This window comes from Marmota marmota, unplaced genomic scaffold (genome assembly GCF_001458135.2).
Source record: "Marmota marmota marmota unplaced genomic scaffold, marMar, whole genome shotgun sequence".
NCBI lineage: Eukaryota > Metazoa > Chordata > Mammalia > Rodentia > Sciuridae > Marmota > Marmota marmota.
The window spans coordinates 2,560,616-2,583,418 of NW_026000137.1; the positions used below are offsets into that span (position 1 = coordinate 2,560,616).

Here is a 22,803-nt window from a genome sequence, read left to right on the forward strand (position 1 = left end):
CACCACATCTCCTCCAAAACAAGGTCAATGCTTGCTAAGTGCATGGAATTAAAAATATTACTGTATTATAAGGTGAACTCAAGTACACAAAGTCTCAATTAACATGTCATATAATGATTCTTGAATTCACAAATTTTTTTTGGGGGGGGGCAGGGATTGAACTCAGGAGTACCTAGTCACTAAGCTATATCTCCATTCCTTTTTAAGTTTTCATTTAGAGACAGGGTCTCTCTGAGTTGCTTAGGGCTCCCTAAGATGCTGAGAGTGGCTTTGAACTCACTATCCTCCCACTTCAGCCTCCCAAGCTGCTAGGATTATAGGCATGCACCACCACACACAAATTCTTGAATATCTGTTTTTGCTATTTAAAACCTTCTTAGAAATAACTAATATGGCAGAAGGCAGTGTCATGTACTGACTGATAAATTATATTTGGAACTATCTTCCTGTCTTCTACTCTAATAGCCAAAAGGTCTTCCTAAGAACAATTTGTTGCCTCAGGATATTTTACTCAATCTTTATAAAAGGAGATTCCTCCCAATCCATCAGTATAATCGCTAATGATTTATATTCTAGTTTGAGTATGTTCAACTTCTGCAATAAAAATGCCAGAGAAAAATGCCTTAGAAAGCAATGACATGATGAGCAGGGACACTTTTGTCATCTATCTTTAGCCCAGTTGTCTTGCCGTCCCCTGCAGGATGCAGTTCCCATGCTCAGTGCCATAGCATATAGTCTTCTTGGGAGAACCCATTAATACTTCATCTATTCCCTTCTGAAACTCTTTAAACTTTAAGCAGGTTGAAAAAGAAAAAACAAGTTATTTCATCACAATTTTTAAGGGAAACTGCTAAAAAGAATAGATTGTTGGATTCAAAATGTTTATTGCCCAAATAACCTCTGGCACAGTGAGCAAGAAGCTTCATAACCTCCCCTCCCATCCATGTCTAAAGACCTAAGATCAGATGTTCTTTTTCTCAATGTCTAGATTGGTTAGGTTCCATGAATAGTCAGAAATATATGGATTATTTAATATATGTGGCTCCACTTGATAGGAGATGAAGAACATCTTACAGATTTTCAAGGCATGAATTCCTTAAAAGAATATCCAAGGTCTTTTAGGGATTGCAGGAGATTAATGACTCGGCTAATAAGAGCTATTAGCAACGGACCCTACCACGATGGCACTATTTCTTACAAAGACAGCTAATCTACTTTTCTATTATCTCGGGGCTATGCTAAACATCCCTTATCTTAGGTTTCTCATTTCCAAAATGACTGGTTGCATCTTAGGTGTCTATAATAGCCATTTACATTGTGAATTTATATAATTCTATAATTTTTGAATAATAGAAATGTAAGAGACTCTGTAAATCAAACAACTGCACTACCATGATAGTAAGTACCATTTATTGAAGGCTTAATGTGACAGACACTGCAGCTAAGTGTTTTATATTTATCAGATAATTCAATCTTCACAACATCCTCATAGTTAAAAACGAAAGAAAGGGTCAGAGAAATTAATCAGCCAAAGAGACACATAGAAAATATGTGGTAATATTGATAATTGAATCCATGTTTGTCTTATCAAGATACCATAATTAAAAGGACTGCTACTCAAAAATATGGATACTACTTGATTAGTTAGAAGTTGTATGAGTGCAAGGCTTCAAAATGTGACACTGGCAGATAAGTCAAAATTATATGTAGATAATACATCAAATAAATGTTCTATGTTTAATATTACATTATTTAAAAATCCATAGGCGTCACAAACATTAAACTGCCAATATATCTACCTTTCTAGAAATGCTAATTAGAAACTCTGGGTTCCCAAAATATCTAATGAATGTCATAATATTTTATAATATGTATCAGATAATAACATTATTGCAACACCAGGTCTTCTTCAATTTTTAAAAGCCCCAGCATGATTCATCATGATTCAGTCTACTTTGTTTCAAAAGACCTAATGCAAATATTTAATCCTAATTTGTATTATTATACAATACATATAATATGCATCTAAATAGTTTCTATTTTATAAAGCATTATTGCAATTTCGTGTGTTAAATTTTGTGAATAATACTTAAAAAGTCATACAGATATATAAAGGAGGCAGAAGTAAAAACCTAGCTATTCAACATTGGACTTACTTGACAGCATTAAGTGTGTTACTGAGATGGTATAAGACAGTATTTATGCCAGGGCATCATGCCACATGTGTATTTTTTAGCAATACACTTATAAATCCAGCTCTTTGGAAAAATGTGTGTAGCAGATAGAGTTTGTCTTGGCAATTTTCTGCCCTTTTTAATTTCTTTCATTCTACCTCTGCTTTCTCATTGTATTCCCTCCAGGTCCTGAGATAAACAACATACCATAATTTCTAAATAGATGTAACAAAAATTAATTTATATCTCTAAGATCCTGGAACATTACCACATGTTTTTCCTAAAGATGACAGTTTTTTTCAGGATAATGAACTCCAAAAATGAGACGTTCCGGTACATGACAAACTCCTGAAATGACTGCTTGCAGCTTCCATGATCCTGGGGCTTGCCAAATCAGGTGGCCTCCCATGCCACCTTCCTTCCTGCCTCAAGGCAATGGTGGATAGCAAGCAAGGTATTGCTTTGAGCTTGGTGGTGCCCATGGCGGTGCCCACAGTGAGCAGGCAGTCTAGTCTATATCCTCTGAACCTGGGAGTCTTACGAGGGGTCAGATGGGGCTGAGAGACAGATCCTGTTTTTTTCACATTCTGTGAAAGCAGACCTAGAGCACACACATTTCCAAGCTATGTTAGGATTTGTATGTCTGGAGAAGAATGAAGGGAAGGCTGGGCCTTCCCTTTAATAAAGTTGGTCATCAGCCTAAACTTCGTATTAGGACTAGAAACAGTATTCTAGCTGAGTAGTGACTCTTGAGGACAAGATGATCAAACTTTAGCTGTTGGATTTAATACTGACCCAAAACCATTTCCCAAGAGAAAAACTAAAAGAGTTTTTCTAAGAGACTCAAAAAACATAATATCTTTCATCATTGTCAACTTTCTGTCAGAATTACACAGTTGACATGACTGTTTTATGTGCTTTTTACAACTGCAAATAATCATAACAAAATACAAATTAGAAAAGGAAGAGTCAGAAATTCTTTCTACTCAAATTTCTTTGGGAATGTAAGCTACATTCCTCAAATACAGAGACATTCTTTTCCCACACAATGAAAATGAACAAATATTTTTAGACTTTAAATAGTTTTACTGCCTAAAGTAATCTCTTAGATATTTAAATCATCATGAAATGTCTTAATATTAATTGAGAAGTCTAATATAACTTTAAAAAGAGAGAGATGCAGCCTGAAAATAGGTGATGAATCTTGAGTCTACAGGTCTTAGAGAAAGTTCACCCAAGCAAGCTGTATGTAGAGAAAAACTAATTTCAAAAGGAATGTAATAAAGACTTGCGAATTTAGATACATATGATCAACAACCTCTGTCCATGTCCTTTTAGAGAGGTGTGAAGTAATAGGAATTCATGCATCAATGAGAAAATACCTATAAGCTGTACTGCCTAGTCATATGATAATCATAAAAAAAATTCCTATAAGTGTGTGTACACTCTATATTCCATGGGCTGGTTTTCCTCCTGGGGTGTCATATCTGTTAGGTAAACATGCAAACAAAGGTGCAGCTACACCTTAAGTCTGCAGAAAGGCAAGGTAAAGCAGCTGGTCTGAAGCTAGAATATATAATGGTGTTTCTCTATTCCCAACAGGTAATCTCCAAGCTGGGTTCTTCCACCTTATAAGGAAAGTATCCTATAACATACTTCTTGTGTTGTTCTACATTTCATCAATCTTTGGGGTTGATTTCTTTTCAACCTGGGTTTTATTTTTTTAAATAAATAAATATATTGACATATATTTTATTCAAAGCCCTTTAATCCAAAACCATCAAAAGCAATCAACAAGGAATGGAACTATCATTCATTCATTATGAAATATTTAGTGAGTGTTGAGAATCCATGCTAAGTTCAAAATATAAACAGATAAATAAGACTGCTTCTGACCATAAAGAATTTCATGCTATATCAGGGAAAATAAACATTTATGAAGATAATTTTCAATGAACATGGGATGTACAAAATATAAAGAAGTAGAGGTATGTCCAAGGCATAAGATGACCAAGAATGAAGCATACCTAGGGAGTTCAGGGTAAGAAACACAATGGATACGGGAGTATAATGACAGCCTTCATAAGTAAAGAAAATGGATGGTTCTGAAAACTCATTTGTTTATATACCATCTGAACTTTCAGAATATTAAAATATTGGACAAAATAGTTGATATGCAAATATTAAGAGAAGATATAAGAACCCAACGGTACAGGATTTCACAAATAACTAGCTTAAATAGATAATCACACTTTTTAATTAATGAACATGTAATGCCATGTGCAAACAGTGAGAGTAGAACAGAGAATACATCCGGATGCTGGCTGTTATTATTTTTATAACTTATGATGAATTAATTAATGTACTAATGAATATATCCAGTATAGATCATATTTCTGAAAACATTATATTTAACTTGATGTTTTACAGGCTTCAAAGAGTTTCCCAGAAATTGTCCAGGTTAAAAAGTTAGAGAAGAATAGTTATAGAAGTGTCCTAACACAATTGGGTGTAGTGTTATTTAATTATTCTATCATTTCATTATCCATCATAATAGCAGAACTGTGAATGACCATATCGAAGTCAAGAACAGCAATAAGCTAAGATGAAAACTTTTAGGATTTAACATTGCTGTAATGGAGGATACTCTAAAGATCAATAATTCCAACCTTGAGATTTGAACAGATGAAAACATAAATAGGAGGTCGAATAATCTTTTCCTTTACCTAATTCTTTTATAGAGAGATATAAAAGATTATATATATATATATAAACATACGCATGTGCATGAAAACATAAGCTGGCATAAGAATTCACTAACCTATAATCCAGGCAAGGAAAAAATGAGCCCCCATAGTTTAAATCATGAAAACAACCAAAAATATGACCAACTATATTAACATCTAATGTTAACATAGAGACAGCCAAAGTACTAATAGAAGTTCTATTTTCTTTTTGAAACACTCAGGACTTTGAGATGTACCCATTTTTCATAGTATATCAAACAAGAAAACTTCCGAGTAGCAGAGATATAGTGTGTACGTAGACTAAGCTAGGAAATACTACTAAGGGATGCCTAATGAGGTCAAGGAACAAATCAACACAGATAGCCTGCTGACTGTTCATTAGCCACCCTGGAAGAGCCAAAGGTGCCCCACCTCTAACAACTGCCAAACAATAAGAAAGGACCACTGGAGTTCAAGCATGAATATAAGGACATTTTCGACCTGAAAATGCCCTAAGAGGTCATGTAGCTCAGTGTGCACAAATCGATAGACTGTTAATTCATTTCAAAGGTTGCATGAATTTTTGCAAGTTTTTGTATGCGCATGCTTAAAAGCTGAGGTAATCAGTCACTCATTTAATGGATGGGAAAACAATGAGATTGAATCACTGCTAAGTAGTTCTAAATAGAAGTGGGATCACTATTTGTCTTTGCCATTACACTAAGCAATCTCCTATTAGATATTAAAACAATTAACTATAGCAGGAAAAAGACATACAGCTAGGGTCTCCAATCCCTGATTTTCTAAAAGACTTATCATCCCCTGTGTAACCACTCCATAAGATCTCTGTGAGCCCACGTAAAGTGCCCTCCTTTGTCAAAGTGCCACATATAATCTCTGTGATGTCTATGTTCTGGCAATCCTTACAACTGAAATAATTAACTCATGTCCTACAGATATCTGAGAAACCAAAAGTAATCTACCAGAATACTCAAGGGGGAAACTAGAGGACATAAAAATATTTTGAGAATATAAGTATCTAAGGACAAGCCTATGTAGTTACTTTACAATGCCTCGTACATAGTTGGTGTTCACCACATGTTTGTTGAACTGAATTGAACTGTCATATTAAGCATCCAAAAGACTGTCTCTAAATGAGGAAATATTATTACCCAAGAATTGCTTTCCTACTTTTAATCACAGTTTTCCTTAAGCAACTCCAAATATTGATCAATCTTTCAGTTATTCTAAATGGCTTTAAATTTACAAATAGATGTCAGCCTTTTTATATACTCAATAAATTAGTGCAAGACTATCTCTCAGTGTTTCTGTTATAAAATTAATATCTCTCCAGTAAGATATTTTGGCTAATGAATAAGAATCTCTCATCAAATTAATAACACCATTAGATTCACTTTCAGATGGTTTAACAATGGTCTTTGGGGTCTAATAACATATTGCTGGCTTGGGCAAGCTGCCACTGGACTGAATATGAATTTGTACTAGGCAAATTCTCCATCTGAAAATTCCATAACTACCTGAATCTAATTGTACAAAAATCTAAATAGTTTTCTCCTGCAAAACCTGTTTCTTTTCCTATATTGCCATTTATAATTAGCAGCATTATAATCTAACCATTTCCCCGATCTAAAAGGCGTATAAAACTTTCTTCTCCTTCAAAGAAAATATCCAATTAATAAAATATCCAATCAAATACTAATCTTATAAACAAATATCATATTAATGCTTTCCTCTTATTCCAATGGCCATTGCCTCATCACCTTGTGCCTGAGCTCACAGTTCTCCCTATTTCTAAGTGCTCCCTATTCTAGTTTTAACTTCATATGGCATCAAATCCATGTTCAAAAAAATCAATCTGATCATATCCCACTCAAACTCTTATCAGTGTCATCCTACTGCACTCAAGGAAACTTGGATGTTTACCTAAAAATACATGTCTTTTGGTTCTCATCTCCAGGAACCCCTAATATCTCCCCTAACATGCTCCTTAAAGCTCCTATTTGACAGATCTTGTCAAGGTCTCCATGTACTACTTATTTTTTGTTTTGTTTATTCCCTTAACTTTGATCATATATTGTTGACACTTTCTCCATCTGGCATGGAAGTTACCTTTCCTTTAAGCTAAATCAAATGCTGCAAAAATCACTTTGTCTGCCCCATATAAATTTAATTGTTTGCTCTCCAATTTGGCACATCTTCCCCATGTCTCTATCATAGCATTTTTTAAATAGATTTGTCTAGTTTTTTATCTCCACCATTTCAGTCTGGCCTTTTTAAGGGTATAGAATCTACCAAATTTACTTTTCTTGCTTATGATATCTAACAAAATAATTAGTACATAATAAGCATAAATATTCACTGAAGAAATAAGTAAATTAATGAATGAAAAAGTACAGAAGAACTAGGTTCCCTCTCCTTCTGTTCATATAATTGGTATAATCATATGAATTTTTCCCTTTTTTACTTTCTAGGCCTTTCACAAGATATTTGTTCCTACATACTTTAATACAATATAATACAACTAACTTGCTATTACTGTCACAGGTGCTAACTTGCTATTACTGTCACAACAAAGTATCACAGAGTAGGTGGCTTAGCAACAGAAATTTATTTCCTCATATTTGTGGAAAGTTCAAGGTCTCAGTTTGGTCATTCTGAGAGCTTTGTGACCTTCTTTTCTCCATACCTTCGAATTGCCTTCAGTCTCTTCCCTCTTTCCATTCTATGGTCCATGTCTAAATTGCCACTGCTGCTGGTTCTTCTTTCCTCTTCTTCTTCCTCTTCTTCCTCCTCTTTCCCCTCTCCTCCTCTTCTTCTTCCTCTTCCTATTCCTCTTCTTCTTCTTTTTTATGTTGTTGTTGTTTGTTTGTTTGAGATTCAAACCCAGGGCCTTGAGAGTGCCAAGTAAGTACTCTTCCATTGAGTTACACCCCTGTATTTTTTTTTAATTTATTTTAAGGCAAGGTATCACTATGGTATCCAGTCTAGTCTCAAATTTGCAGCCCTCCTGCCTCAATCTCACAAGTAGCTGGGATAATATCAACCTGGGTTTTAAAGCACTTCTAGGGAAGAGTGCACTGTTTAATTAGCTGCCCTTGATTCTTTCATTGCATACAAATCGTTAACAAGCAGATCAGCAAATGATGCCAAGGATGCAAAAGACACATTCTAAATAACTGAAGGCTGGTCCCACATCAAAACCTGAAAATGATCTACTCATTCCCCCAGAATGTCTAACACATTTTGAAATGATTTATAGAATTTTGCTTTTATTTTGTTGTTGATCCCCACTTTCTAGATATGGAAGGTATTTTCTTATGACAAAAAAAAAATAGGATGAAAATATTTAGAAGAAACCTGGACAGGTGCTGAGACAGGGTGTTGAATTTTTAAAAACATTCTTTAATGGCCAAATGAAACAGTACTATTTCCTAACAGGCAGAATTAAGAAAGATTCTGAAATATTCACAGTTATGCATAGGAGGAAATCATTATGAGCTAAATGAGAGCTCTAATGGAGAATATGGAGAAAATCCAGTGTCATTTGATTTTCCATCTGAACATTAGGAAGTCTCATTTAGGAATCAATTCTTGGAGCCATCTGTATAAGACAATCTTAATTTGGCATAACATTATTCTGTCTGTTATACACCTGCTTGTGCTCTGGACTATGAAAGAAAAAATAGAAACTTTTCAACCACAACAAACCTCAGATCTTTATAATTAGTATCTTTATTGAAATAAAAGACAAACGTCAGCTTTATGCCAATACGAGTTCAGAATCTTCAGAGAATAAAGCAGGGAGTTCAAAATCTTCGGTCATTTTCAATTATTCAAAAAATAGCAAATGTGGTTTTGCAGGGAACCTTCTAGAAAAGTCATTATACCATGGAAACTGAAGTATAATACATAGAAACACAGGAAGATTCAATCTCATCATGGTAATAAGATTTGAACACCCACATTTCTGGATATCAACTGGAGGCAGAATCAATTAATCTTTTTCTGTTTTCCATGAAACTTAGTTTTTAGTCTCTCATGCTTATCAATTTTTAAAGAGTATATAAAAAAAAAACTTTTAAAAAGGAGGAAGTTTTAACCAGGATGGTCATTTAAAAAACTTGAATAGGCAATCTGAAAATTATAAGAGAATTATAAAATTACCAACTAATAAAATTTTTGTACTCAACTCATCTATGATAGCCAATCTTAAATACAGTTTGAATGAATAGTTTATAAAAGAGGAAAATTAACTATTCCTTCAAAAAATAATTCTAACCAGTTTCCTATATACCCATTATCTTCTAGACATTGGTTGCTATGTCTTTAATCATCATAAATATTTATAACAAAGACAATGTCCCCAGGCTTCTGATTCAGGTTTTAAATTGCCCTCCAAGCAATTAATTGCTAAAATTACTCATTTGCCAAAAAATTGGTACAATGCTTACAAAGAAACATTTACTTTATGGTGAATATTTATTTCAGAATGCCATATTGATAATAGACACATTATGCAGCTAATGAAAGTAGCAAAATGATTCTAGAAATTTTTTAATATTGACTTCTTTTTCTTATAAATTATCTATCCCTGTATGTATTCCTCAAAAATGGAAATATTCATCAAGAAAGGAATACTCATCAAAAATGAAAAAACTTTAAAAATGTTTTGTTGGAAATTAGTACAAAATTATTAGCCAAAATGCTCCATATTTTACTATGGAAATAAGGAGCTCTATGCTGTTCCAACTGGGCTTTTTTGTTTTTGTTTTTGCTTCCATCCTTCCTTTGTAATGCTTGAAATTCTGCCCACATCACACTAAGGACAATCTAGTCTCAAGTGCACAATATTTACATTTTTACAACAAACAATTATGTACAAAACAGAAACCCAGAAAAATATGTAAATTTTCAAAACCCAAGATAAATATTTAAAAACATTTCTATATATCATCTTTCTATATTACATGGTAGTGAAACTAGAAGTCAAAACTGACAAATGTAGAAACAAAAGAATTTTATCACTGTGCTATTCTTTTGATCACCATAATAAATATCCAATATTTATTACAATCTCATCATTTAATGATCTGTGAAGTATTCAAACATATAGCTTCAGAACTACTAAAAGGGCATGATCTTTTAAAGATAATAGCTTATCTCACCTAGTTTTCACATCTATTTAAATTTTTGTAGAACAATTTTGCTGTCTTATTTTAACTCAATTAGTTTTCTTTCAATTAATATCTAGCACAGCATTATAAACAGCTGTTAACTTATTAAATATTATTCTTATGTTCCTTATTTTGTATTCATAGATTTAAGTGACAATAAATATCACCACATGAAAAAAATATGTTAATACATCAAATAGAAATACCCATGAGACATCTGTCACTATGTCATAGTCAGACTTCTTTGAAAACAATTTCACCTGCAGTACAGATCCTAAATGTAACCCTGGAGGAGTGCCTTGTCTCTTAGCAAACAGTGAAGAAAAACCAATGCATAATTAGGTGAGTGGCCTCCCACGGAAACCAACATGGTAATGAGGGCTGTCTGCTTCCATGCTCTGCAATTCAGATGCCAAAACACAAGGCAATAACGGGCTGCATCCATCTATTTTTAAATTTTTCATACCCTCAGAAAAGGCATCATTATTATCTTAAAATGAAAATCATGATAAAACTATATGGCTGAGTACTCACAACATCATAAGTAATCAAGGTAATTATAGTAATTTAATGTATTAATCATGTAGTATATGGAAAAAAAAAACAACACTGGACACAGAGTCAAAAAGCCCTTTTACAAGTTCCTTCAGCTAAATGATCCTGACAATTACATTCTATGAAACGAAGGAGCCAGAATGGACCACGGCCCCAGGACACTAGTCCTGGACTGGGCTTAGTTATAGTAGGGTCCTTTAAAAAGGTGTTTTTTGTTTGGTTGTTTTTTTTTTTTTTTTTTTTGCTTTGTTTTGAATTAAGTCCATATTTAATGTCTAAATCATGATTCAAAAAACATTATTTACAGCTGACTAATGAAGTTTGGTATGAATATTTTTGCTACCCACCCCCCAAAATTTGTTTTTCCTGGTCCTGGTATTATTAGTAAAGAGCCAGTTCTTTTCTTTGTTGGCTTGTTTTCCTTTAGTTTTCTTTGTGCTTATTCACCAATTTAACACTAAACTTCTCTTCCACCTTGTAATACTGATGAGACACATGAGGGTCCCACCTAATAATTTTTTCTTGATGAAATCTCTCCTGGTGGCTTAGATTTTGTCTCCACTGGGGGTTGCTTTCCCAGCATAAGTGTCAACCTAGAATCCCTTGATCCCTGTCCTAGGGACTTTCTTTACCTCTCTTTTATTTTGGACTCTGTTAAATCTTTTCCTGGTCGTCTCTTCCTTGGTTTATTCGCTGAGTTTAAGTAAAGTACATCTCAAGTAGCCTCCTAAGAAAGGATGTAAGACAGGCAAAATTTCCAATGCCTTGCAAAACTGGAAGTGATAATTTTACTGTCACACTTCATTAATGGTCCTGTAGAAAACCAGATTGGAAATAATTTTACTTCCAAATTTTCAAGCTATTGTCCCACAGCCATCTCCCCTCCTGTGTTACTTTTGAAAAACCTAAGCCCGTTATGATTCTATGTAGTAAACCTGTTTTCCTTTTGCAGGAGTTTTCTTTGAACCTAGTGTTCTGAAATTTTGCAATAATGAATATCTGAAATGATTTGGGCATTTAATGGACACTCCCCATCTAAAAATTCACACCCTTCACATCTGGAAAAGCCATAGTTTTAGTAACTATTCAATGATTCCCTCATCTATTTTTATTCCTCAAATTATTCACATGTAAGATCCTTCATCTTTATCTTTCTTCATCTTTATATTTAAACTGTTGAATCTCCATCTTTCAATTGTTGTTTTGTTATATTCTTAATTTCCAAGAGCTCTTAAATTATACTTTTTAAATATGACATACCAATGGCAGATTAGAGGAAGGTTGCATTTCCAGTTGCTCCATGGTTTGGGATTCAAGCAGCGGGAGTATTGAATCTCAGAGAGATGGGTAAAAGGGAACTCACTGAAATTCAATACTGGAAAGTCAGAGTCACTTAGAGACTCAGAAATTCAGGTGCATTAAACAAAGAACAAGAAGAGAGTACACTGGAGCAAGCTGGTTCACCACAGAAAGGAGGGTTAAAGCACCAAGAAACAAAAGGACAGAATTGGCAAAGAAAAGTAGCTTGAACCAGAGGTTACAAAGTGACAGCTGTCAGAAAAGTGTTCTGTTTTTCTCAACTGGCAAGCAGAGAACTGAGTCCAGGAACCACCTTGAAGAGGTTGCAAATTCAATCCAATCTTTTTTATTCATAAAACATTCTTCACAAAACCAGAGGGGAAAAAGTCCTAAAATTCATTTGGAAGAATAAAAGACCCAAAATAGCTAAAGCAATTCTAAGCTATAAAAGCAACATGAGATGTATCACAAAATCTAACTTCAAATTATATTACAGAACTATAGTAATAAAAACTGCATGGTACTGACAAAAAAACAGATATAAGCCAGGCACTGTGACACTGACCTATCATCCCAGCAACTTGGGAGGATGAGGCAGGAGGATCACAGGCTCAGGAACTTAGTGAGTTGCAATATAGGGAGACTCTATCTCCAAAACAAACAAATAAATAAATGAATAAAGGCTGCAAATGTGGCTCAGTAGTTAAGAGCCCCTGAGTTCAATTCCCACTACCAAAAAAAAAAAAATCCCCACAAACAAACAAAACAAAACCAAACACATAGACCAGTGATACAGAAGTTAATACATAGAGACAAACCCCATAGTGATTATTGACAAAGGTACCAAAACATACACTGGAGAAAAGATAGCCTTTTAAACAAATGGTTTAAAAGGGAAACCTGGGGGCTGGGGTTGTGGCTCAGTGGTAGGGTGCTTGCCTAGCATGTAGGAGGCACTGGGTTCGATTCTCAGCACCACATACAAATAAATAAAGGTCCATCAACAACTAAAAATATTTTTTTAAAAAAGGGAAACCTGGTTATTCATATATAGAAGAATGAGACTAGATCTTTGTATCTCACCCTAGACAAAAGTCAACTCAAAATGGAGCAAACACCTAGGAATTCCACCAGAAACTATGAAACTCCCAGAAAAAAAAACATAGGATCTACACTCCATCCAGCATTGGTGCCAGGCAACAACTTTCTCAATGGAATCCCTAAAGCTCAGAAAACAATGCCAAGGGTTAAAAAATGGGATAGCATCACATTTAAAAGTTTCTGCACAGCAAAAGAAACAATTAAGAATATGAAGAAAAAACCTACAGAATGGGAGAAAAACGTTGCTATTATTCTTCTGACAGAGGATAAATATCAAGAATATTAAACAACTAAAAAAAATTTAAAACTAAAAAACAAGTAATCTAATTAACAATTAGGCAAACTAACTAAACAGACATTTCTCAAGAGAAACACAAATGGCCAACAAATATATAAAAAATGCTCAACATTTTTAGCAATTAGGGAAATGCAAATAGAAACTGCATGGAGATTTCATCTCAATCCAGCAGCCACCAAGAATGTAAACAAGGGTTGGGGTTGTGGCTCAGTGGTACAGCACTTGCCTTGCACACAGGATGCACTGGGTTCGATCCTGAGCATATAAATAATAAATAAATAAATAAATAAAATAAAGGTATTGTGTCCATCTACAACTAAAAAAAATTAAAGAATGTAATCAATTATAAATGCTGGGGAGGATGTGGAGAAAAAGGAACACTTTCACAGTATTGGTGGGATTGTAAATTAGTACAATCACTATGTAAATCAGTATGAAGGTTCCTCAAAAGAATAAAAATGGAACCACCATATGACCCAGCTTTACTTCTCCTTGATGTTTGTTCTAAAGAATTAAAGTCATCCTACTATAGTGCTACATGTATACCCATGTTATAGCAGCACAATTCACCATAGCCAAATTATGGAACCAGTATCTAGGTCTGTCAGTGAATGAATGGACAAAGAAAATGTGGCACACATGTGTATGTGCACGCAGCGGGATCAGGTGGTGGGAAAGGAGAATAGTGGTAAATACTGAATGATATTGGACAAATTACATTGGTATATTTTATGCATGTATGAATATGTAACAATGAATTCCACCATTATGTACAACTATAATGCACCAATAAAAAAATGAAAAAAAGTTCTTTTTTTTAATTGATGCATGATTTTTTATTTACTTCTGAGACAATAAATAAAAATTTATTTCAAAGTTGTCATTTGTATCTTTCTAAATCCAATCAATAGGAGCAACTTTGCCTACTCAAATTTATGTATTTTTTAGCTAGGTTATTTTTTAAATTTGTTCTAATTAGTTATACATGACATTAGAATGCATTTTGACACATTACACATAAATGGAGTATAACTTCTCTTTCTTCTGGTTGTAGGATCACATCACTCATGTAGTCGTATATGCACATAGGGTAATAATGTCCAATTCATTCACTATCTTTCCTATTCTCATAGCCCCTCCTCTCTCTTTACTCCCCTCTGACTAATCCTACCTACCTCTATCCTTCCCTAGCCATCCCCCCACCACCCCTTACTGTGAATTAACATCCACATATAAAACATTTGGTCTTTGGTTTTTTGAGATTGGCTTATTTGGCTTAACATGATATTCTTTGGCTCTATCCATTTACCAGCAAATGCCATAATTTCATTCTTCTTTAAGGCTAATATTCCGTTAGCCTTAAAATAGATAATTTTCTTTATCTATTCATCTATTGAATGGCATTTAGTTGATCCCATAGGTTAGCTATAATGAGGTGAGCCGCTATAAACATTGATGTGGCTGTGTCACTGTAGTATGCTGATTTTAAGTCCTTAGGGTATAAGCTGAGGAGTGGGATAGCTGGGTCAAATGGTGGTTTCATTCCAAGTTTTCTGAGAAATCTCCATACTGCTTTCCAGAGTGGTTGCACCAATTTGCAATCCCAAAAGTAATGTATGAATGTACCCCTTTCCCCAAATATCCTCACCAACATTTATTGTTGCTTGTATTATTGATAATTGCCATTATAACTTTGAGTGAGATCAAATATAGTTTTGATTTGCATTTCTCTAATTGCTATAGAGGTTGAACTTTTTTTTTTTTCATTATTTTGTTGATCAATTGTATTTCTTCTTCTCTGAAGTGTCTTTTCAGTTTCTGAGCCTATTTGTTGATTGGGTTTCTTTTTCTTCGGCATTAAGTTTTTTGAACTCTGCATATATCCTGGAGACTACTGCTTTATCTGAGGTGCATGTGGCAAAGATTTTTCTCCCATTCTGTATGCTCTGAGGAGAAACTTCTTAGTTTAAATCTATCCTTCTTATTGATTCTTTTTTTTTCAGGGAAAAAGGATAAAACAGTGTTTAACTGAAGTTCAATATTTAACAACGAAATCTGAATCATCAGCTAGAGATTCAGTTGTATTCAAGAAATTGATTTAAGTAGAACAGTGGATGTCTGGTACTCAAGAAAGTATTTGTTGAATCAAAACCAATATTTTAACAGTTGAAAATGGGAATTTCTGTTACCAGTTTTGATGCATTTTTTCCCTCTCCAAGAGCAAGCCAACTTCCCCACATGGTCTGCTGAGGTTCACTATTTGTAAATATTTATCTCACTTGCAAATGTGTATACACACACATATAAGTTTTGAATATATATGTGCATGTCCTAAATATATACATGCATGCATGTATATATATGTATATATATGTGTGTGTGTGTGTGTGTGTGTGTGTGTGTGTGTGTGTGTGTATAATATAATATGCAGTCACTCATTGCTTAAGGACATATTCTAATGTTCTAAGAAATGCATTGTTAGTCAATATCATCGTCTTGTGAACATCACAGAGTGTATTTAGTCTGCTCCACATGTAGGCTGTGTGTGTGCACTCCTAAGTAAACAACTCACTACAAGAGTAAACCAAACACAAGAAAAAGTGATGCAATGAAGAGATACAATAACACGAGGTGCATGACATTGCTATTGGCATCACATGGCACACTGTATTACAGTAAACTTGATAATGAAGCTGAAGGATTCCCAACCCCTAGGGATGTTGTGGCTGGCATAGGTGGCAGTGCAATCAATGTCATGGGGTTGTGCTGAAGCTGATGCAAAGAAACCCATTGTACAGCCAGTTGTATAACAGCATAGCACATAGTTATATATAGTATATCCTGTAGGTGATGAGAAAAGGCTGCTACTGGTTTATGTATTTACTATGCTATACTTTTTTTTCATTATTTTAGAGTGTACTCCTAATTATTTTTTTAAAAAAGTTTACTTTTATTGATTCTTGATCTTACTTCTTGTGCTTTATAAGTCCTGTTAAGGAAGTCAGTTCCTAAGCTGAAGTGGTAAAGATTTGGACCTGCTTTTTCTTTTATTAAGCACAGGTCTTTGGTCTACATTGAGTTAAATTTTGTGCAGGGTAAGAGAGAGGGTTTAAATTCATTTTGCTACATATGGGTTTCCAGTATTCCCAGGACCATTTATTGAAGAGGCTATCTTTTTTCCAATGAACATTTGTGACACCTTTGTCCAGATAACTGCATTTATGTGTGTTTGTCTCTATGTCTTCTATCCTGTAACACAGCTCTATGTGTTGGTTTTGGTTCCAACACCATGCCATGTTTCTTACCGTGGCTCTGTAGTATAGTTTAATTTCTGGTATTGTGATGCCTCCTGCTTTCTTCTTCTTGCTAAGGATTGCTTTGGTTATTCAGGGTCATTTATTTTTTCAAATGAGTTTCATAATTGCTTTTTCTAGTTCACTGGGATTTTAATAGGAATTGCATTAAATCTGTATAATTCTTTGAGTTGTATGGTCATTTTGATGATATTCTGCCTATCCAAGGTATCCAGTATCTTCTGAGGTTTTCCTTAATTTCTTTCTTTAGAGTTCTGTAGTTTTCATTGTAGAGGTCTTTCACCTCTTTGGTTAGATTGATTCCCAAGGTTTTTTTTGTTTTTGTTTTTGAGGCTATTGTGAATGGGGCAGTTTTCCTAATTTCTCTTTTAGTGGACTTATCACTAGTGTATTAGAATGCATTGATTTATGGGTGTTGATTTTATATCCTACTACTTTGATGAATTTATTTATTTAGCTAGAATAATTATTGTACAGTTGTCTGGATTCTTTTGGTCTATTCTCTTAGACTGATCAGATTCTCCAAAGAAGACTCTTACAATATTCTACCTAGATGCATGATACTGTTTTCTGAAGCACCCAGGTCAAACCCTCTCATTCTCCCAGGTACCTTCCCACCTGCCCACCACCATGTCTCTCATTCTCCCAGGTACCTTCCCACTTGCCCACCACCATTGTTAATATGGAGGTTGCAAAAAGTAAAGTCAACTTACTTTCCCTCCCCTGCTGGCCGAGTAAGAAGCAATGGAAGTCAGCAGGCTACAGGGTTATGGGGAGAGCAACAGACCAGGATCATCTAATCACACACATCCTCCAGTCTGCAGAGTGATAGGGGTTGAGGGAGAGGGTATTGAGCCTTGCAGGGCTTCAGAGAGCAAGAAGGCTCTGTGGGTCATGAGAGGATCCCTGGATTCTCCTTTAGTCTGAGTAAATGCCCACTTTTCCAACCTACAGAGTTTTAAAATTTTGATTCTGGTTCAGTGCAGTAAAAAGAGAATCTATATCAAATATATGTAATTATTACATTATATTACATTATACATGGTATATCCTATGATTACTGAGGCTTCCTGGTACTCTTAACCATGCCAAGAATTAAAGTACTCAGAACTGTCTTGGAAAATCCTCATGGACCTATGATTTTACTAACTATGGGGGAAGGGGTTCCCATACAATATATGTTATGTTGCAGCCTTTCAGTTATTCAAAATTATATGCAATAAGGTAAATCACATCATATTCTTTTAGAGGCAAAAATATATAGTATAGCATCAATCTGTGACTGCATTATACAACTTGTGAGTGGAAATGATTCCTGCTGTATGTAACCAATACCCAGATTCATTGCAGGTGTCACACCTAATTCTTTCAACATTATTTCTATGCTCATTCAGCATTGTTTCTCACTGACCCTAAAAGGAAGCATCTCTTGCAGTATTTGAAGCTTTTTTATTGCCACAGTGCAACGTGGACTTGAAATAACTAGTAAATATTAAGTATCTGAAATATGGTGAAGGGCCATGAGATGAAAGAAAAACATGTGAAACATGGATAAGAGCTGCTATAGTTTGAGAGACTATACTGAAAAACAGCCACCCAGAGGAGAAGAGAAAAAATAAAATGGAACGGAAGAATATACAGTAAAAATGTAACTATCACTAGTGATGATGGCTTGAGGGTATAGAGGAAAAAATGCTTTGTGAAATGAGTTTTGTTTTTTTGTTTCACCAACAAAATTCTCTACAGCACTTAGCCACAACTAACAACAACAAGAGGGGTATTGAGAAAACTAAATTAGGATAATAAAACCCAGTGATATCATGACTCTGTGAAAATCTATAGCTCTTTAATTCCATCCAATCACTAATTTGAGTCCAAAAGTCAAAGGTACTTCAGAATACCTGCTGATTCCAAATGTGGCTCTTAGACCTTTAGGCTCCCCAGAGCTAAAGGTAAATACCTCTCTACAGATTTCTAGGTGAGAGTGGTAAAAAGAAGTATGAATGCATTTGTACTGTTGATTCTGAACCCAATTAATCAGAAGAAAGTATGTAAATGTATAAATGAGAGAACTTGAGTGTTTGAAATGTTAAATAATAAAATCATGTTCATGTTTTATATTGTTAGATACTTTTAGGATATTGCACGTTATTGATACAGTTAGACTTGAATCTGGGCAAAATATTAAAGTAAGTATTTTCATCTGCTAAAATTTCTTCCCCAACTACTAAAAAAAACTATGGCAACAGATTTCATAAAACCCAGATTTTTATGAAAAAAAAATAAATCATAAATTCATAAATAAAGGAAATCTTTCAAGAAAAGAGGGATATATAAAAATCAATAGACTGATAGACATAAGTGCCACATTGATTCAATTACTTATTTAAAAAAAAACTGTTTTGTCCAATTTCCTACAAGTTTCTGTGTTTTTAAATTGTGTGACTTGCCACCATAAAAGCCTTTGTTATTAATAATCACAAATATTAAAAACACCTATGATTTATTAAGAAAACCAAAACCAAACTAGTAAGAAAATGTGTAAGAAAATGGACAATATATAAGAATAAGCAATATAGAAAAGGTGAGTTATAAATGGTAAGGAAACATAAAAAGATGCTCTATGTCACCAGGAGTCAAACACCAACATAAAGAACGTTTTAGTCTTACTAATCAGAATGGAAAAAAATTAAAATGATCAGCTATATTCAATGCTGGGAAGAGTAAAGGAAAATAGTCCATCTGTGGTTTATAGTCTTGTAGGCAAAAGTTCTAGTCAAACTCATGAATAGAGGAACTGTATCTCTGCCTTAACAAGCAAGATCATTAAGTATCTATACAAGATAAATAAAATCATAATGGTTTTATACTAATATTTAGGACCATTTATAAGAGCAATATTCTGTAAATAATTTTAAAATTCCAAAATAAGGAACTGTTAAAATTATGGTTTATTCAGAGTATGGAATAATGTACAACTATCTGAAAGACTGTTACATCATAATAAATTGATTTTAAAAGCTATCCATGGTATATTTTAAGTGAAAAAAAGATAATAAGTATTATTTTTCTTTTTTTTTAAATCTTTATTTATTTTTATGTGGTGCTGGGAATTGAACCCAGGGCCCCGCACTTGCTAGGCAAGTGCTCTAACGCTAAGCCACAGCCCTAGGTATTATTTTTCTAAAGGAAAAAAATACTCAAAATACCATTTATGCATATATAGGTATAAAAGCAAAGTAAAAAGCACAAAACAAAAAAATACATTATGTTACAAAGATTGATGTAAATAACAAATGGAAGGAATGGAGACTAATCATGTTACTTCAAATGCATGCATAATACTCAACTGGTTCTTAGGATCAAGAAATGAAGCCATTTGAATTACAAAATATAAGCATGCTAAGTCTTCAGATATAGTTTTTGAATCCTCTAATCCATAACATATGCTAAGAAGAGTCCCTTGTATTAAGCTTGAAATTTTGTAATGATTTCTCAAGATGGCCCAATCTCAGAATTTCATTCTTTTGAAACAGAGTCATCAAATTTCTAGTAAAGGAAATTAAAAGAAGCAGTAGACAGTAGAACTTTTATCTGTTTTATACATACAAATGAGAAATCAGGGGCCTGGGATTTGGCTCAGTGGTAGAGTGCTAGCATGCGTAAAAGCCTGGGTTCAATCTACAGAACCGTTTTAAAAAATGAATGAAAACTTATATACTATGAACACATCATAACACCACTTTGGATCATAACCACGCTTTATGTTGAAATCAAATGTCACTTATGTGTGGGGTTCTAGTTAAGAGATACTGAACTCCCCTACTGAAAACAGTGTTAAAATAGGATTCCAGTGTATCCCACTCACTGCTGGCAAATGCTTCTCCATGAAGAAAAAACAGAATGTGATCCAAATAAATATTCTCCAGTGAAAATATTGAATGATAAAAGTTTCTACCAACTAAACTGAAGCAATGACTATATTACTTTTCTTTACACAGAAAATTTTAACTTTAAATTATGGTTAGAGATGTTAGACTTAGGCTCAGTAAAATGCACATAAAAAGTGGTAACCGTTGGCTTGAGAAATCTCTTTTCCTACCTTCACATTATCTGGATGGAGCCCCCCAGGGTGCTTGTCCATGTACTGACATAAATCAGTGTGCTAGAAGGAAAAAGGGAAAATGTATTAATATCCCTCTGGCTGTAACATGATGAATCAATATTTTTCTACTTCAAAGTCACCATTACCTTCTGAACAAAGCAAATACAAGACAAGTGGGTGGATTTTTAGTGCATCCACTTGTATGCTCCCCACCCCCATTTTTAACCACAATTGAATCATTATCTTTACCTCTAAGTTTTATGTTAAACATGTCTATGAATTAAAAGGAATACATATCCATAATTTGTCAAGCATTTAATTTCCTCCTCATTAAATATATATTGCCAAAATTTGACTAAAATAATAAAAATAAAAGCCAACTAATCAAATTGTAATTTTAATTAACTCACATTCTCCAATTACAAATGCAGGTTATTATTATTTATTTCATATGAGACAAAAACATTCTAAATCTATTACTCTAGTAAAATTTATCACTGTACTTATTTAAATTTTTCATGACTATATTCACAAAAAATAAAGTTTCCACACCTCCTAAATATATGTGAGCAAATAAACTCTATAAATTACAGAAATACATTTAAAATTATAAAGCAAAGATATTCAAATATATACTAACAAGAATATCCCCAGATAACATTTTATGGTGTTAATCTATTAAATATGGCAAGTTCAACTTGACAATAATTATATTTTTTTCTTAATTCATTTTCTGTTTATATTGTGAACTACACACAATTTTTCAAAAAAGTATGTAGAGTTGTAATTTAAAAGTTTTCTTCTCTTATGGCTACTATAAATTGAAATATTTAATTATCCTGTAAAAGCCAATGGACAGGAGCATTTGTGTCTCATTATTAGGCTTGACTTATTGAGGAATTATGAGTTTTATAATACATTCAAGAACCTTGCTGTAGCCACCAAGACAATTAAAATTTTGTTACTGAGTTGTTATTGCATGCTCCATGGTAAGTGTTGAGGATACAGAGGATGCAGAGCAGAACTTGTCCTTCAATCATTTATCCTGTTACTTCTTGAGCCCTTGCTATGTTCTAGGCATCATACTTAGTCACCATGACATGATGGAATAAAACAGATGTACAGGGGAAAAGAATGGACACACCAGGAAATAGTACAGTGAGCTACGTATTATGTTAAGAACGGTGCTGCATAATGTTCTATTTGGCTTTGCTCTACAATTGGTAAACTTCTTTCATCCTTTGCTGCTCATGTCTTACTTATTCTTCTAGAGGCCTTTCTGAAATCTTTAGACTATATTATGTTCCCCCTGCTATATGTAAGGCAAAGCCAAATAATGCAGGATAGAATAAGTGCTAGTAGACACATTCTGACACTTAACTGCCTATTGTAGCACCACATCCAAAGTTTATGTGTTGAAGGCTTGCTTGATCCCTGCTGGCAGTGCTATTGGGAGGTGATGGAAATTTTAAGAGGTGGGGCCTACTGGAAGGGAGTAGCTCATTGGAGGTATGGCTTTGAAAGGTTTATTCTATCCCCAGTCTCTTCCTTTCTCTCTCTTTCTCTTTGATTTCTGGCTGCCATAAGGTGAGCAGCTCTGTTCCACTATGTGCTTTCTACCACGATGGTCTGATTCACTGAAGGTCCAAGGTGACAGGGCCAAAGGACCATGAACTAAACTGTGAGCCTAATTACACCTTTTCTTGTTTAAATTGATATTTTCAGGAATTGTGAAAAATGATGGAAAGTTGATTAACACAAATGGGAAAACATTTCTGCTCCTCTAGACATGGGATGATGTTCTTAGTATATTTCCAATGATATTAGCATAATGAATTGTAGTGGAGACCTTCTCCAGAAATTAGTTCTTTGGAACTTTGATAAAAAGTTTTCCAAACATTTTAAATTTTAAAACCCATATTTCTTTAGATTCAGGGTATGAAAATGTATGTGTGTGTGTGTGTGTGTGTGTACTTGTGTACACACATAACAGATATATACACACATGGCTGTCACTAGCTGTGTAGCCCTGATCT

At 34.0% G+C, this 22,803-nt stretch overlaps 1 protein-coding gene across 7 annotated transcripts in view; it reads right to left on the minus strand.

Annotated features, from left to right (window-relative positions):
• Positions 1 to 22,803, minus strand: part of Cdk14 (cyclin dependent kinase 14) — a 614,076-nt gene that overhangs the window by 296,010 nt on the left and 295,263 nt on the right. For all 7 annotated transcript variants that reach the window (XM_048785430.1, XM_048785432.1, XM_048785433.1 and 4 more), the window contains one exon: positions 20,765 to 20,827. In XM_048785430.1, coding sequence (XP_048641387.1) covers positions 20,765 to 20,827 — 63 coding nt within the window. The remainder of the gene's footprint in view (positions 1 to 20,764; positions 20,828 to 22,803) is intronic.